The sequence below is a fragment of the Aptenodytes patagonicus genome, chromosome 1 (genome assembly GCF_965638725.1).
Source record: "Aptenodytes patagonicus chromosome 1, bAptPat1.pri.cur, whole genome shotgun sequence".
NCBI classification, from domain to species: domain Eukaryota; kingdom Metazoa; phylum Chordata; class Aves; order Sphenisciformes; family Spheniscidae; genus Aptenodytes; species Aptenodytes patagonicus.
Window position 1 is genome coordinate 125,537,929 of NC_134949.1, and position 16,739 is coordinate 125,554,667.

General features: G+C 43.6%; 1 protein-coding gene across 1 annotated transcript in view; it reads left to right on the plus strand.

Moving 5' to 3' along the window:
• PCP4 (Purkinje cell protein 4) overlaps window positions 1-6,530 on the plus strand; it is a 54,396-nt gene extending 47,866 nt beyond the window's left edge. Inside the window, exon 3 of the mRNA XM_076354227.1 lies at window positions 6,162-6,530. Coding sequence (XP_076210342.1) covers window positions 6,162-6,289 — 128 coding nt within the window. The 3' untranslated portion in view covers window positions 6,290-6,530. The remainder of the gene's footprint in view (window positions 1-6,161) is intronic.
• Window positions 6,531-16,739: the final 10,209 nt, after the last annotated feature.

Sequence of the window (16,739 nt, forward strand, 5' to 3'; positions counted from 1 at the left end):
GGAAAGACTAGTCTGTTTAGCCTGTGTTCAAAGGTCACCAAAGACTGCTTTAGGCTTTTGGCCCATATGGAGTAAGCAGTGTTTTCTTTTTCCAGTGTTGTCACAATTCACTTTATAGTTGAAAAGTAAATGAAAGAAATAGCTGAAGGCATATTTGTGAATAATTACACTTGCACCACATTTCTTGAGAGTTTGCTGGGTAGATTTGTGTGTAAGATTTGATTGTTTTCCTTGTTACAGGCAGCTTCATTATCCATCCAGTGTTTGCAATGGATTATGAGGCACTGGAGCAGATTATGGAGACAGCATTCTAATGTTTCATCTGGAAAGGGAATAAATAGATCTTTTTCAATTGCAACGATGCGAAATGAGCTTTCAGGATGTTCGATTTGGAAAACAGCTAATTAGATGCTGTTTCAGACTCTCCTGCTGGGATGACTCTTGCATATACTGAAGTAGAATCTGCACCCTGCAAGTTGTCTCAGTCTTTAGTCCTGCAAAGTAGTCTGTAGTACCAGACTGTTGCTGGGGCATGGGGTGCTCCTGATGATTGTGGGACTCATCAAGCAGTTGATGTTGTGCTCCAAGGAGTTTGTTCCACCACAACTCAGATTTGCCTGAATTGACACATGGCCAGAGTCCACATTAACCGCATGATTTTGAAAAATTCATCAGATACTAGACTTTTGTTATGGCCAACCCATGACTGTTGGTGTGGGATTGTTCTGTTCACCTCCCCTGTTGGCGGTGATCAGAACCCAGCAGGGACATGTACTGACTCCCCCGGCTTGTCATGGCATGTTCAGAAGAAGAGCGGGAGTCACTATCTAGGAGAGGGAATTTGGACTAAGTATGAAGAAATCTTTCAGAGAAAGCCTTGAAATAGCTGAGTGTAGTGAGAAAGGTTAGGGGTTTTATTTGTTATGGTGCTAATGAAACCAAATCCCTTCAGAAGGCGGAAAGTGCAGTCCAGTGCTTATGAACCCTTTTTGTAATTGTGAATCTCTCAAAATCACAAGTAGCTTGTGAATTGAAGTCTACTGACAACAGTCTTGTTCCTCCTAGTTTCCTCATGTGGGCCTGTGGTAGTCCAGGGATCCTCAGATATTGCTGTGGAAGAAATCTGCACATAGTCTAGAAAGTGTAGATATCAACAGAAGTGTGTGTGTGTGACTGAGGATGGGGAGGGAATCCAGATCTAACTTTATTGCTACATAAAGGTAGCTTAGAAAAAGGTGGCTTATTATCAGACAGAATGGTTGGCCCCCACCGGTAGGAATGAAAAAAGCAAGTCCAAGAGTAAAGCCTGTACAAGTGCTTATCTATGCTCTGGCCTGCTGAGAGTGAAAATTTCCTGGGTTTTCGGATCGCTTCCAAGCTAGTGATCCCTTGTGAAAGGAAAGCTAGGAGTGGGAGACAATGAATGAAAGAGGGATATTTCTATGGGCTGGCTTTCAGTTCTCTGCATAAATTTCATAATTTGAGCATTCAAACTTAATAGCCTGGATGTTTGAGATATATGAACAACTACTGACAGGTAAAAGCTAGCGTGGTGCATATATAGTAGGAAGGGTGCAAAAAGGCTTTCAGTCACTCGTATTGGTGCAGTGAGGTCATCTCTAGTCTGTGCAGGTCCCGAGCACAGGCTGGGTTTTCACTGTAATTAAGTGGGTCAATTCTTAATTGATAGAATCATAGAATCATAGAATGGCGTGGGTTGGAAGGGACCTTAAAGATCATCTAGTTCCAACCCCCCTGCCATGGGGGGTTGGAACTCATGCTCTTAACTCTAACTATCCAGTAAAACAAAACCAGTGTAGTTAGCAGGGTGTGATATATTTTAAATCATTAGGCTACTTTTAGTAAAGCCAACTCAAGGTAAAAGGTAAAATCTTTTTCCCTTAGCATAGACAAAGCCAAAGAAGGCACGCCACTTAATTCTCTCTCCAGATTGACAATCCATCTGTTAAAGTATCTTTGTTGTGACAGTCATCAATAGAAAATGTTTTGGGGAGAACTCCAAGAAAATCCACTCCCCAAATTTAGGAAATACCCCATACAGCTCTTTTGAGTTTAACACAGGACTTACTTAAAACTCTTTAAGCAAATATGTCTGTGTATTTCTCTATATATTCATATATATTCTCTATATATTCAAATGCGGATATACCATACATGTATATAGAAAGAGAAAGAGAAAGATGGGCATAGGGAGAAGGAAAACACAGGTATGTCATCTACATTATATGTAGATGATATACATGTTGTGTTATAATGTACATTATGCATATATGTGTAATCTTTATATATTTCCATACCATCTGTAAGCTAACAAGGAATTTCTTCATTACCCATATAAATGTCTTGGCCCTTTTGAACACTTCTAATTTCTTAATCTACAAGTCTATATCATGACTGAAAACTTCTCATCCTACCGTTTCTCCTTAGTGATGGGAAAAAGAGAAATACAGAAAAAGTTCATAAGGAATTTTGGTTTTGATTTCAACAAGAATGGGTCAAAAAATAAAAGGAAGTCAGATCTTAAGATATGGTAAGTTATTGTAGATCTTCAGGTATGGTAAATTATTGTAGTACAATTGATTTTAAGGCAGTGATGGTGATTCATATCAAGCAAAGATTAACTGTCCTGGAAATTCTGGAGAAAAATTATACTAAATGCTGGGTTTTCTTAAGTCTATAAAATCTTAACGTAAGATTGCTGAGTCACTACTGCAAGTTAACATACTGCTAAGACTTGGCTGTAATAGGAAATGAGTTGTACAAGCCAGATTTCATCAAGAGTTATGAAACCAATTGTGTCCACTCATCCATCTATCTAGCTTTCCCTATTGACATTTCCAAGGGACAGTAATTTAGATACTGAAAAGCTAAACTTGATGCATAAACTCCACTTTTGTTTTCTACTGTTAAGACTGACAGCTGTGTCTAGTGAGTGGCTAGGGAGGAACCTAAAACTCAGAATGTTACAACAAAATTGAAAATCATCAAGCAATGAGAAGACATTAATCTCATCAATTTCAAAGCTGATTAAATGCTTATTACATTACTAGTATAAACATTTTGATAAAATAGTTCTCCATAAGAAATAAGAGTATTTCTCCAGAAGTGATACTCTTCTCTTTAGAATAAGTTAATAGGACCCTATTAATAGAGGAGAGATTCTGACATATGGACAAGTAAAACAGTTTTTATTTTCTTATTACTGATATCACAAAGTGGTTACTGTTAGAGCTAGCTGATCAGGCTGTTGATTTTTTTTCACTCAAAAATTTCAAATGAAAAGTCTGTATTTACATGTTCTGACTGAAAATTCTTAGTCTTTTACAGGATGATTTAAAGTCCTTTTTTTGGTTTGTTTCCATATAAAATGTTGTGATTTCTTGTCTTAGTTCCCTTTAACCCATAAATACCAAATCAAAACCAACCTTCCAAAATACCAACAAAATGGTACTTATTGTGAAAATGCTAATTCCTGTTGAAATTTGATTAAAAAAATAATCCCCGTTTTTCTGCTGTGTACACAGCAATGTGGAGGAGATGGTATCTGGCAATAGGACAATTTTCACAAAGCGTTGTTGTGTTATAGTTATTAGTTTAGGAACTGGTAGAGATATTTCTGGTTCTTTAACGAGCCACTCTGAGTTTCAGTATATAACATGGCTTTAATGGGAGAGTTCAGTTTTCTCCTTGGCTGTGTCAACAGCTTGTGAGCATAAGGAAGTCACTTCCGACCTTCACCTCCCTTTTCCCATGAAAAATAAGGCCATAATTGTATTTCTGTACTTAAGGTGGTTGTGTTGCTTGAATAGTTACACAAACAGTGCAGGTTCTTGGATTTAATGCTGTGGAAGTGTGGCATAATGTTAGTATGATTAATTTTCTTCCATAAAATCTTCATTTTGATAACCTAACTTTTCCTTATACTGTATAATCAAAGTTTTGGTAAGCTCTCAAGCTATTCTTCCTCTCCAGACTTTCTCTTTCTCCTTACATTTTCATCTTTCTTCGAAAATGTTCTTCTAAGTAAAACAAAATATTAAGCGAACATTTCTTTTATGTTAACATAGCTGCATTCATCTGGTTATTGTAGTTAAAATAAAATCAGTATGGAATATGCCCAAACCTTCCCTTTAAATATTTGCCCAGTTTAGAGTGGATTCTCATTATGGAAAATGGACACAAAAATTGAGTTCTGAATAAGAACAAGAAGTAAAGGCAAGAAATACTGCAAGACTCATGCTAAAATCATGAAACAGTATCCCTGTTTTCTAGTGGGAAGGGGAGAGAGAGAGTGAGGAGTAAGTTTCTTTTCGTTTTAATTATAGAATCATTACAGCTGGAAAAGACCTCTAAGATCATCGAGTCCAACCGTCAACCCACCATGCCCACTAAACCATGTCCCTAAGCACCTCATCTACACGTCTTTTAAATACCTCCAGGGATGGGGACTCAACCACTTCCCTGGGCAGCCTGTTCCAATGCTTGACAGCCCTTTCGGTGAAGAAATTTTTCCTCACGTCCAATCTAAACCTCCCCTGGTGCAACTTGAGGCTGTTTCCTCTCCTCCTATCACTAGTTACTTGGGAGAAGAGACCGACACCCACCTTGCTACAACCTCCTTTCAGGTAGTTGTAGAGAGCGATGAGGTCTCCCCTGAGCCTCCTCTTCTCCAGGCTAAACAACCCCAGTTCCCTCAGCCACTCCTCATAAGACTTGTTCTCCAGACCCCTCACCAGCCTCGTTGCCCTTCTCTGGACATGCCCCAGCACCTCAACGTCCTTCTTGTAGTGAGGGGCCCAAAACTGAACACAGTATTCGAGGTGCGGCCTCACCAGGGCCGAGTACAGGGGCACGATCACATCCCTACTCCTGCTGGCCACACTATTTCTGATACAGGCCAGGATGCCATTGGCCTTCTTGGCCGCCTGGGCACACTGCTGGCTCATATTCAGCCGGCTGTTGACCAGCACCCCCAGGTCCTTTTCTGACAGGCAGCTTTCCAGCCACTCTTCCCCAAGCCTGTAGCGTTGCGTGGGATTGTTGTGGCCAAAGTGCAGGACCCGGCAGTTGGATAATACATTGAAAGTGTTTCCCTTGATTTGCATTAACAGTACTTGGGGATGAGCATCCTGGAGGTATTAATCTCAAGAATGAAAAGCAAAGTGGTTCAAAATGGGTGAATTCCCACAGCTGTTTTAAGTAGAGCTGTCTGCAGACTCCTGGCATGACGCTCACTGCAGAACTGGGATACTACAATTATATAAGTGAGTTTAACAAACAAGTTTATAGAGAAGAGAAACTCAGTGGTATGCCGAGGTTAGTGGAGTGAATGTGTGTTCTCACTTTGTTAGTCCAGGCAGATTAGGGTTATCTTTGCAATGAGGGCAGCAGTTTTCCCAGGGCTGAACTTCTAACACGTAGGTGGATGAAGCAAAATTCAGCGAAGTCAGCTGGGTCGTTCACGTGGAGGCCGAATGCAGTTGAACCAAAAGCTGAGGACTGGGAATAAAGGAAGGCAAAGAGCCAAGGATTGAGGCTGAAAGGCAACAACAGAGCCTGGAGAGGAGTGAGGGAAGCAGCACAGTGGCAGAGAGATTGAACATAAATGATTCGAAGGGGAGGAGCGGTACGTGTTGAAAGGCATGAGGCAGGAAACAAGTGAAAAGGATGGAAATTTGCCTTAGGAAGTATTATCTTTTCCTCTAATGCAGGAGGTGTGATGGGAACAGTCTTAATCCCTACTTTAAAATATTTTAAGGTGCCTTTGTTTTAGAGTAAACGCGGGGATATGGGTAACTTCTACCTGCCAGGGTGGCACAGGAGGGTCCCTCTGCCCCTCGCTGTTAGCTCCCCGGGCAGGAGAGGGCTTGCTCAGATGTGCAAGGTGACTGCCGAGCAGCTTTTGGATGTCACTCCTCGGTGCCTAGCTACCCTCGGCCTGTCACAGACTCTGCTGTTGGGAGGGGGTGGGGGATTTGGCCAGCTGTGTTTGCTGAAACTGGTCCCAGGATTTTTTTCTGAATATGCTCCCCATTGTCACAGCTGTGAGGGGGGAGGGGCAGGGTTTTTCACCTGTGCTGTCCAGTGATTATCGCTGTTTGAAAAAACTGTTGATGTTTTGTTTTGTTTTCTTTGAGCAGATGGGCAGAAGAAGGTTCAAGAGGAATTTGACATAGACATGGACGCGCCAGAGACAGAGCGGGCGGCCGTGGCGATACAGTCCCAGTTCAGAAAATTCCAGAAGAAAAAAGCGGGGTCTCAGTCTTAGTAGCTACCTCACAGCTTAAAAGAAAGTAATCCTGAAATGATTTATCAAGAAAATCAGAAATAACACAAAGATGCATGTACAGAAATTATCAATATTTAAAACCCCATTGGCAGATAACAAACCGTGAGCTTGTGTGTGACTTCATCCCAGATGTTTCACACCCATTATCCTCTGTAACTCACCATTTTACTTGATGTTGTAATAAAAAGTTAGGGTGAAGTAATTAAAGTGTCTGCCTTCATCTGTCTCTTCATATTAATCCAGCAACCACAGCGTTACAAATGAACCCATCCCAGATGCCTGTTTTCCTCTTCAAATAAAGCTTGGAGACATAACAGCACCGTATGTTACAAGGTTTTTGCTGAGGGACGAGAGCACGCATCGCAGCCCTGCTTACCTCATTTGGAGAATTCCAGCTGCCAGCCAAATGTGACAATAAAATTACTTTCTGTTAATGAGCTGAAAGTAAAAAGTTGCAGACAGAAGCTGGCATGAGGGGAAGAGGTGTAGGAAGCAGTGAGCAGTTTATTTTTGTCTTGCAATTATGCCAATAAAGTGGCTTAAGTGGGGAAATTGTCCCTGTCCTTCCTCTTTGCATGATAACGTTCAGAATTACCCAGCTTGGACCACATTGACTGTTATGGAAAAAAATAATAAATCAGACACAAAGTACAAAACCCGATTCCAGAAATCTTTGGAAGGTTTTTTTTTTAATTTGTAAAAATAGAAACTGACCCTCTAAACTCTCTTTTTGATGCAGCTTTTCACTCGCTACATAATCAGTAACTACTTCTATGCCATCTCTCTCTTTTCATATTATTTTCAGTATTTGATGAGTAAATCATAACAGACTCCCTGTCTCCATTTGCACCGTTCTGTATTCAACTTTACATGAGCCCCTTACTTTATCACTGTATTAGCCCAGTTTTTGATTAACAAAAAGCAGCCGCAACAATGTCTGTCTGAAATTGGGAAGTATTTCTGTTTTCTCCCTGTTGTAAAACAGTTACAGACCAGTTTCAGGCTGGATCTACGTAAGGATCTTAGAATCATAGAATCATAGAATCACTGAGGTTGGAAAAGACCTCTAAGATCATCGAGTCCAACCATCGACCCAACACCACCATGCCCACTAAACCATGTCCCTAAGCGCCTCATCTACACGTCTTTTAAATACCTCCAGGGATGGGGACTCAACCACTTCCCTGGGCAGCCTGCTCCAATGTTTAACCACTCTTTCAGTAAAGAAATTTGAAATGCCAAGAAATCTTGCCTGGCTTCAGGCCTAATCTGGAAGTGGCTGCCCATATAGCGCACGAGGAAGGTTCAGAAAAGGTTTAAACAAGTACCTTGTACTCAGAAAAAGGAGCTATTTAGATTGAGGAAGTGGGACACGCACTACACAGAGACATGTAAAAAAAGCTCATCCTCTTCTTGGCTTCATCAGTAGGGCTTCCAGTAGGCATCTTAGTCTCTAGGGAAATCAGAGACAGAAGCGTTCTCTGAAGGACCGGTGTTTGCAGTGGTTCTCCAAGAAGGCAGCGTGAGCCTCACCTCCAGGCTGACAGAGGCAGGCATGCTGAGTGGTGGCAGCCTGCCTGCCTTTAACTGGACAGCCTGGAGTTGGGACTCCTTCAGGTGTGGGAGATTCAGGTATAATTCCCAGCTCTGCCTAGAGGGATTAATTTCTTCCCCCCCACCTTCCACAGGAGTATTCTGATCACCAGGCCAAAGGACCCATATATCATTAGTCCCCTCGTGTAAACAGAAAGCTACGTCCAAAGGGTAGGAATAGAGGGAACGGAAGGACCTCACGCTGGTGGCAGTTGCTTCCCATGAGAGCCCACCGTAGCAGCAATACTGCAGGGGTGCAGAGCTGCGCCTGAAAGGCGGGCTGTGGGGCTGCAAAGGGAAGGCCCTCAGCCTTATGCAGGTTAAGGCACTTGTGGTGCTGGGCAACAATTTAGTGAGAAGCCCAAACCTGATGGTGGGTGATAGGAGCTCTGGGACCATGCTGGTTAGGAGGAGCCCTCAGAGATGCTGAGCAGAGGAAGCCTTATGGATCCTGTGGGTGATGTAGAAGGCATGTGCAGAGACCATGTGTGAGGTGCTCAATAAGCACAGCAAGACTGGGTGGGAATGGACAGGTCTTTTTAGATCTTAGCTTGGGGATAAACATCTAAATGCTGCCCAGACCCTGCCTTAGGCACCTCTGTCTGGGTCAGGTCCCGGCCCTACACATGACTTACCCACGCATCACCTGCAAAGTCAGAGTTCTCCAAGCTGCAGCTCAGTACTTTCACTCTAGGAGCGTATTTTAGCAGTACTGTTTCTCTGCATTTAGGAATTTCACAAATAAACCTCAAACACCACTCAAAGCGTCGTTTGTGGATGCCACGGATTCCCAGTCTTTCACAGAAACTGCTCACCATGTAATAATCACCTTAGCATAATAATTTAAAAATTGTAATGGGTTTGGATTGTGTTGGTGCCATTTTGTTTAGATGAACATATACCTGTAATAAAGGACTGCATTTGCGTTCTGCGTTGTCATTTGAAATAGCATGAACTCTGTAATGGCTACTTAATTGAATAAAAACTATGGGTAAGCACTAGGCTTTTATATTTGATCTGACATTCCTTGGACTTAAATTTCCTACACGACAGGAATAATCATATGGTTGGGACACAGAGAAAATGATTACATTATTGAAGCACAGCAACAAGGGCCGTTAGTAAATGAATTATGGCTCTTTCAGCAGCAGGGCTATTCTTTAATGTGAAGTTCAGAGTGCATCTCACAAATACAGTCTTAATATACAGTGAAACATAACAAGGAAATAGTGAACTGGCATGAAATTTGGATTAATTGTGGCTGCCCCTGCCAGACAATTTCCTTTTTATGAAAATGTGTTTGCATCATGGATTCAGTTCATGTTCCCAGGAGAGGAGAGCTTTCTCGCTCCAAGTCTTGCTTTTCATTGATCCTTTGTTCATATCCAAGGTGACAGTTTTTAATTTCCTTTCTTACCACTAACACATACTTTTCAAAGAGCTATCTGGATATTGCTGAGGTGAGAAAGGAGTCTGATTCAACCAGGAACTTCACTAAGATGGGCAAAACAGGACACTTAAACATTGCAGGTATTATATGGGTCTTTTAACTTCCAGACAGTCACTGAGCTCTGTAGTTAACTGGCACTACCTAACTGGGAGTAACCAAGTCATGGAAAGCAAAATTTAGATTAGGTGGATATCTGTGCTGATAAACCAAAAGTTCCCATAGGTAACATGAAAGATTATTCAGAGCAGTAGATTTTGCAGGAAACAGGGTTATCACTCCCACCACATACACCCACACCCTCCCCAGACACATCCATGCTGCTTCTGCTCCAAATTACTGTCAGATTGTCCCAGAAAAGAATAACCTACGGTTGAATGATCAGAACAATTGCCTGAGCCTTAGAAATCCTTTGTTCACATCGTTGCCTGGACTGTAAAATAACCTGTAGAAGTAAACAGCAAAGGAGGCTATTAGAAGTAAAGAACTGCCATCAGAAAGCACAAGAATGCCCAAATGAGGAAAACAGCAAAGGATGTGAATTCTATCAAGTTAAACACAGAAAGGCAAGCCAAAGCCAACCCGTGGCTTGCTGAAGGTACAGAGGTATAAATGAAACTTTTTTCAAACACTCCTCAGACTGGTAGCCTACTGGAGAATTGTGGGGATGTGGGGAAGCGGAGGTCTTGCAGAAAGTGGAAGTGAATCTTGCATTAACGCTCAGTGCAGAGGGTCCCACAACAGGGGTCTTTTGTGTAATACATCAACCTGAGGAATTCATCATCAAACTGAAATGTCAGTAGAAGAGAGTTTGGAGTAACCTGGCAAAATTAGTAACAACAGATCGCCAGGACTGGATGAGGTTCACCCACGTCTCATAGAGGAGCTCAGATACACAGCAGCCGCGTTGTTCAACCCATTGCTCACGCTGGCCTCAATTTCAGGGGAATAGGCAGTGGCAAATTAATAACAGATTTTAGAAAGGGCTCTAGGAGTATTCAGAGATTTACAAAGATTGTCTTCATTAGGTAGCTCAAGAGAAACTAAGATATGACATAATACAACCGTAATATGTCAAGACCAGCCTGACAGCAGCTGTGATTCACAAATCTGCTGGCCGTCACTGATGGAGTAAACAGGTGGGTAATGGTAACCCAGGTGCACCTGGATTTTCAAGAAGTTTTGACAGGACTCTTGTGAATGCTTCTTAGAGAAGTTAAGTGGTCTGGGAACAAATGGTCAGGTCCTCTTGCAGAAAAACTACTGGTTAAGGGACAGGAGCTGAAAGGGTGGGATAGCGTGTCCGGTTCTCACAGGAACAGGGTGTCACCAGTGGGACTCCAATGGCATCTATGTTGTGCAACGTTCTTAAAAATCACCTGAAAAAAGGGATGATGAAAAGCAAGGTGACGAATTGTTATATCGGTGCTTTCTACATGAAAAATCCCGTTCTTTGCTCTTTAGTTTTACAGTAGGCTCCCTGAGACCCATGAGGAGAGGAAGGTCATGTCAGGGCCATGAGAGCACCGACAGCCCTGACTGCCCCTGCCCATCCCTGGGGCTCCCCCCACCCTAACCACAGCCAGGACCCCATGTCAGCTCCCCAGGGCCATCAGCCCCTGCCCCAGCGATGCTGCAGCAGGGCCAGTCTCCAGCTCCCCACAGCCCTGCCCTGCCCAGCCATGGCCCTACCAAAATGGGCCCATCCCCAGGCCTATGTTCTGACCTTGGCCCATCCCAAGGGAGGTGTCCAATGCCCGGGGCTGGAGCTGCCCTGGTGCTCCCTGGCTGCCCTGCTCCTGGCTGGAGCTCCCACAGTCCTGGCCCCAGGGAGCTGCCAGCCCCACTGTGCCCTGCAGTCTCCCTGTCCACATTAAGGGTCTGTCCCTCCGCATATCCCAGTGTCCCTCCCAGGGAGGAAAGAGGGATATAGATAGCTTTTGGTCATATGTATGAAGGTCAGAGGCTCCACGGAAACAAGTGACATTTCCCTCCCCTGGCTTATTTGCCCTCAGTCACTCGAGCTGCAACACAATGCAGCTCAATGCTGTGCTTTGAGCCCAAGGAATCGGAAGGATCCCCCAGGCAGGTCCAGGGCGGGTGCAGCAGGGTCCCTGCTGGATTCCTTGCAGCAGAGCATGCCCACCAGGCTGCTCACTGAAACCGGCGTCTGCAGCGGCTCTGTCATCTGCTCTGGCCCGGCACAACGCCTCAGCTTGCAGCCTGCTTGAAATTGCTCCGAAGTACGTCAGCTGAGCACAGCAGCCAAAATATGTCAGTGAAAGCATCTGCCGGAGTATGCAATGCAGGCTGATGGGTGGAAGGGAATCCTCTGAGCAAAAGAGGAGCACAGCTGGGAAAGGAGAAAAGGGAAAGCGCTGCCGAAACTTACTGAACCATCTGAAGGTGATTGCTCTTCGGCTCAGGTAATTGACTCCTCGCGTCTGGTCTGTTTCAGGGCTCACGCCTCAAAGGAGCACAGGCTCTCCGGTGCGAAGCTGGCCGCTGCCAGGAGGTGTTTATGCAGCCTGGTGAATCCTACCTGCCACCTGGCGCTTCCCAAACGCCGGTCCGAAGCCCACTGGATCCCGAGGAACTGCGCAGCAGAGCGGGGGTGTTCCCACGCGAGATGGCGAGCGTTGCCGATGGCCATGGTCCCTGCTCCTCCGCCTCAGAAGACCAGCTGGAGCATGTCACGGTTTCTTCTTCATGAAAACCAAAGCTTGAGGAGAATGTGGAGGAGGGAGGACATGACAAGTTTGGGACATGGCTGTGGTGCACATCTAGCCCTCGGTGGTGGTGCTCTCGTGTAGGTGTAACCAGAGGCCTCTGCATCTGAGAGGCATCTTAGGTGCCCTCTGCTACCCTCAGTCATTACCTGTCAGCTCCCATTTTAGACCGGGCAGCTGACTGTGGAAACTTCCAAACTAAAGTCCCAGCGGTTCAGCTGAATCACCACTGAAGGTCGTTTGGGCTAGGCTGCTTAATGTTTCCTTAAGACCCACAAGCTAGCAGATGCCTTGCAGCAAGCAGAAGCTTCCTAAGGTGTCTCCTGACAGTCAGCAGTTTGCTGTGAGGCTGCAAGAGTTGCTCAGACTCCGGTGTAATCTCAGTGCCATAACTGTATGGCAATGCAGAAATGCCTTTATATCCATTACTGACCATTTAGCACTCACCTCCTTTTTGACCTGATCTGAAATCCTTTTGAATGTGGTTATCACAAGCCCCAGGTCACTGGACAGGCCTGGGCTGGCCCATTGTTTACTTGCAATATTAAGGGATACGTCAAACTTCAGATTTTAATTATGGTTTAACCTAAATTAAATATTCTTTTTTCAATGTCAGCTCTATACGCATGTTCAAAGCCTGATGGGAAAAAAACGAAGAATATATTATTGATATGATTAAATTAATATTTAGACATCTATCTCATGTAAATATTTAAATACAGATATCCTTCCCAATCTGAAATAAGGAGGATTGACTTGTGTTGGTTTATACCATCAAGACAATCTTCACAGTGAAAAGATCTAGGAAGTTACCCTAAAAAGAGAAGCCATGCCACTTCTAGTCCATTAAAGTCTAGTCACGAATGGGTTATTTAGCTCAACTCTTAAATTGTGGCAGTGCTTTTTTCTTGCTCTTTTTTTAATCCCTAAACTCTCCCTGACAGATGGTCTCCTGCCTTTTAGTATCTCTAGTGATGGTGAGGCTAAAACCTTCCTTGGCAGCTTGTTCCATGCCTGAACTTTTCTTAAAGCTATGAAGGTTGGTTTGTACTTAACCTAAATCCTCCCTCCTGCCATTTAGATTAATTTGTTCCAGACCAACTATACCCAGTTCCCTAACCTTATCTCGTAGGTCTCCTTTTCCAACCCTTTTCATCATTTTTTGTTATTCTCCTTTGAACTCTGCCAATTTATCTGTGTGCCTGAAATGAAATGGAGCCATCCAAATGAAACGTAACAAGTGCCAAGCACAGCAGCATAATTATCTTGACTATTTTACAAGTGATGATCCCCTTACCACAAATTTACATGGCTCTCGGCATTTTTTGTGACAGCATTATTTTGTTGGCTTATAGTCAGAACATCATCTCCTGTGAATATGGAGCCTCTCTGCAGTCTCTATGTCTAGTCAGGATTTTCTCCTTTTCTACAAGAGACTATATTGGCTGTAAAACACCTTTCTTAATTTTATAGTCCCAATGCACCTCTGCAATACTGGGATGATATAGAAATCCAGGTAAATGTCTTTATCTGCAGTTCTTTGGCCTTCAAATCGGGCAGGAATTGTAATTGGTTCAGATTTTTTTGTGCTTTCCTCTTTCCTATTACTAAATTATTACAGTCAGGTGCAGAGGCTTCAATGATCTCTCATTCAAACTTTTTTGGAAGCTCAGAAAAGGTTTCAATGACTTTGTATTTTATTCTCAAAAGTTATCTTACCTTTACTTGTGATGACTAATTATTTGATAAGAAAAGTCTGAATATCCATATCTAAAAATAGCTCTTGAAATAAGCCTGAGGACTCTTGCCCCTTCTCAGTGTGTTTTGATTTAATGGTCTTTCACAAAGGCCAAACCGATACTATTACTCACATTCAGTAGTAGCTTCCACCATAAATATTTCCACTGAAGTCTTCAGGACTAATGTGACAGAGGGAGGGCGCATGAGGGGATGATCTGTTGGCCTCATCAAGTACACAAACTATAGTGACTTTCTGTACTTAGTTTGCAGCTTTTGGCAAAATGATGTCACTGTTTTTCTTTAACCATTGCCATTTCTTCTTGGAAGCCGAGTCCACATTTAATATAGTGAATGATATAAAAAAATAACCACAAGATGGTGGCAATGATTAATAACAACAACAATAATAACTACAGCAAGGGGAAAATTGACACACCTGCAGAAGACTGGCATCTCTCCCAAACGCATTAAAACAGTTCAGATCACACACACAAGCCACAGTGACACGTTTCTTTGTGTGGCATGGGCATACCTATAATCCTCCTCCTGGTGTGGCCAAACTCAGTTGTGGTGGCAGCGAATTGGCTCCTCTCGGCAGCAGGGACCTTGCTGGTCGCGTCTCTGCTTTGCTGTGCCCCTGCCCAGGGTTGGTGCAGTCCCACTTTCCCCACATCTGCACGGGTGATGAGGTGCTGCCCACAAGCCAGATGTGGGAAATGTGTCTGGTCCCCACTTTAATATCACATGGAGGTACACGGGTCCCCTTTGTAGGACTATGTTTCATTTGTTTGTTTTAAATCTCTGATTATCAGATATTTAGACAAAGCTCAGCCTCGTCCTGCACAGCCATGAGGTGGGGCTTGCTTGCAGGGTAATTCGTTAGCTGATGGGAACACACATCTGCCTGCCTGGCTGGGCAGCTGGCTGACCCGAACAGGCAAGCCTCATTCATTGCCAAAACACCAGGCAGGCCAAAAATAAGCTCCAGCATTAGACCTTTTAGTTGATCAGCCACAGGGCTGTGGAGTCAACACACTCCCCTAAAGCCCAGAGCGGTCCCAGCATCGGGCACCGCTTGTCGGGCCCCAGCAACTGGGGAAGAGGACAAAGCGGACACACTGGTGGGAGACGGTAGCAAAGCGTGGGAGCAGGGGTGAGTGAAGGTGATTGCTGTAGTGGCAAGGGAAGGGTTATGGGAAAGGTGAAGGGGACATATATAACGACAGTGCATTAAGGAGGAGGCATAGGGTGTGGGTAAGGAATTGCAGCAGGAAGGGTGGGTGGAGGGGGAACGGTGGCGGGGAAGGGAGGTGATTTCTTAATGTTGAAGAGCTGGAGCATTTAATTTCCCACTCACTCTTTTGCTGATATAATGAATTACTTAGATATTTCCCGTTCAGTTATGTAAAACTAAACAGTATAGTGTTGTCTTTAGGGGATACCTGGGCAACATTGCAAGTGCTGAGGCACTGCAATGTGTTCAAGTTATGCAAGGCAATTGGCAGGCGTTTAGGGATCACAGCTGTGCTGTGTAAATTCTGTCTTAGAGTTAAAAATAAAAATCTCAGTATTTGATCAGTCATCCTGTAGTTTGCCCTCTAGACTTTCCACTGACATATGGTACCTAGTCTCTGGAGAACGCCCGAAACATCTCTTGCATCTAGGGCTTAACAAGTGAATTGGGAGACATCGTATTTGGAGAAATTAAAATACTTGTTCAGAGGGAAAGCAATTTTATTCCACTAGAATTCTTCTGCCATCAATATTCCCCTGATCATGGAGGCTTTTTCTTTACAAAGGGTAAGTTAAGGCAATCAATTGTTTTTATCTGGTAAATGAAAATGGTTAAAATACAATTTGGAAGTAGGTAAACATCGACGTCGTTTTCCACTCAGCATTAGCTCACATCTCAATGGACATCAGACCTGCATTTATTGAAAGATAGGTTATTGCCTGGGACATTGGGATTTTAATAGAATGGAACACAAACTCCACTTTATTGACATCTGCTGCATAGCAAAAAGATGGATGATTAGCTCCTCTATTTCTGCTCTTTTTCAGTATTGCTGTGTGGATGCACAAAAGGGAAAAACATGCATTATGCATCGTATTTTATATACTTTTATACAAAAGAAGTAAATGGTCGTTTCACAGTTAAAGAAGCACTTTCCATTAATGTAGGTTTTTCTTGGCATTAGAGAGCTATCTATGTTTGCTCCGTTCTTACATATGTACATGAGTTAGGGCTTATCATCTGAATTAGAAGTCCATTATCTTGATTCTGTGCTGCACATTGAAATTGTAATCCTGCAAGCTTTGTAGTCAGTAAGACTAATTTAAATAAGTAATTTTCAATAGTATTTATAGTTTATAGCTGCCAAAGCTTCAAGGTTAGGACTAGCAACACAGAAAAAAGTAAGAGAGTAAAAGTCAAAAGAGTAAAGGAAATCCTGAAAGTATCCAGTGAGAAGGGCAATTCTCTTGATGACATTTTTTGCCTGCATAGAAGCAGACAATTCTCCTTTGAGGAAACAACACAAAATGCTAAACATCCCTTTTTCATCTGCACAGCGTTCCTTCAGTGCCAATGCACAGTCAGAGCTCTGGTTCAAATGTACACCAGCGATGTGCAGCTGCTACGCAGGAAAGCAGGCACTGGAGAACAGCCCTGGCTGCACCAGCGCGACTTACACTTTGTTTCTGCCCTTGAATTTTATTTGCGTGGCGTGCCACCTCACTGCGCAAGCAGCCCAGCAGTGTGGAGCAGGGGGCTGGGCTGCAGGACTGCAGCACGAGTGAGGATGTGCTGCCTAAAGGTGAGATAAAACTCTTGGATCTGCTTCCCCACTGCCGGTACTGAAAGTTATCACCTCAAAATTTATCACTCCGTGTCTGTCTGAGAGTCTCCTATAACTCAGCC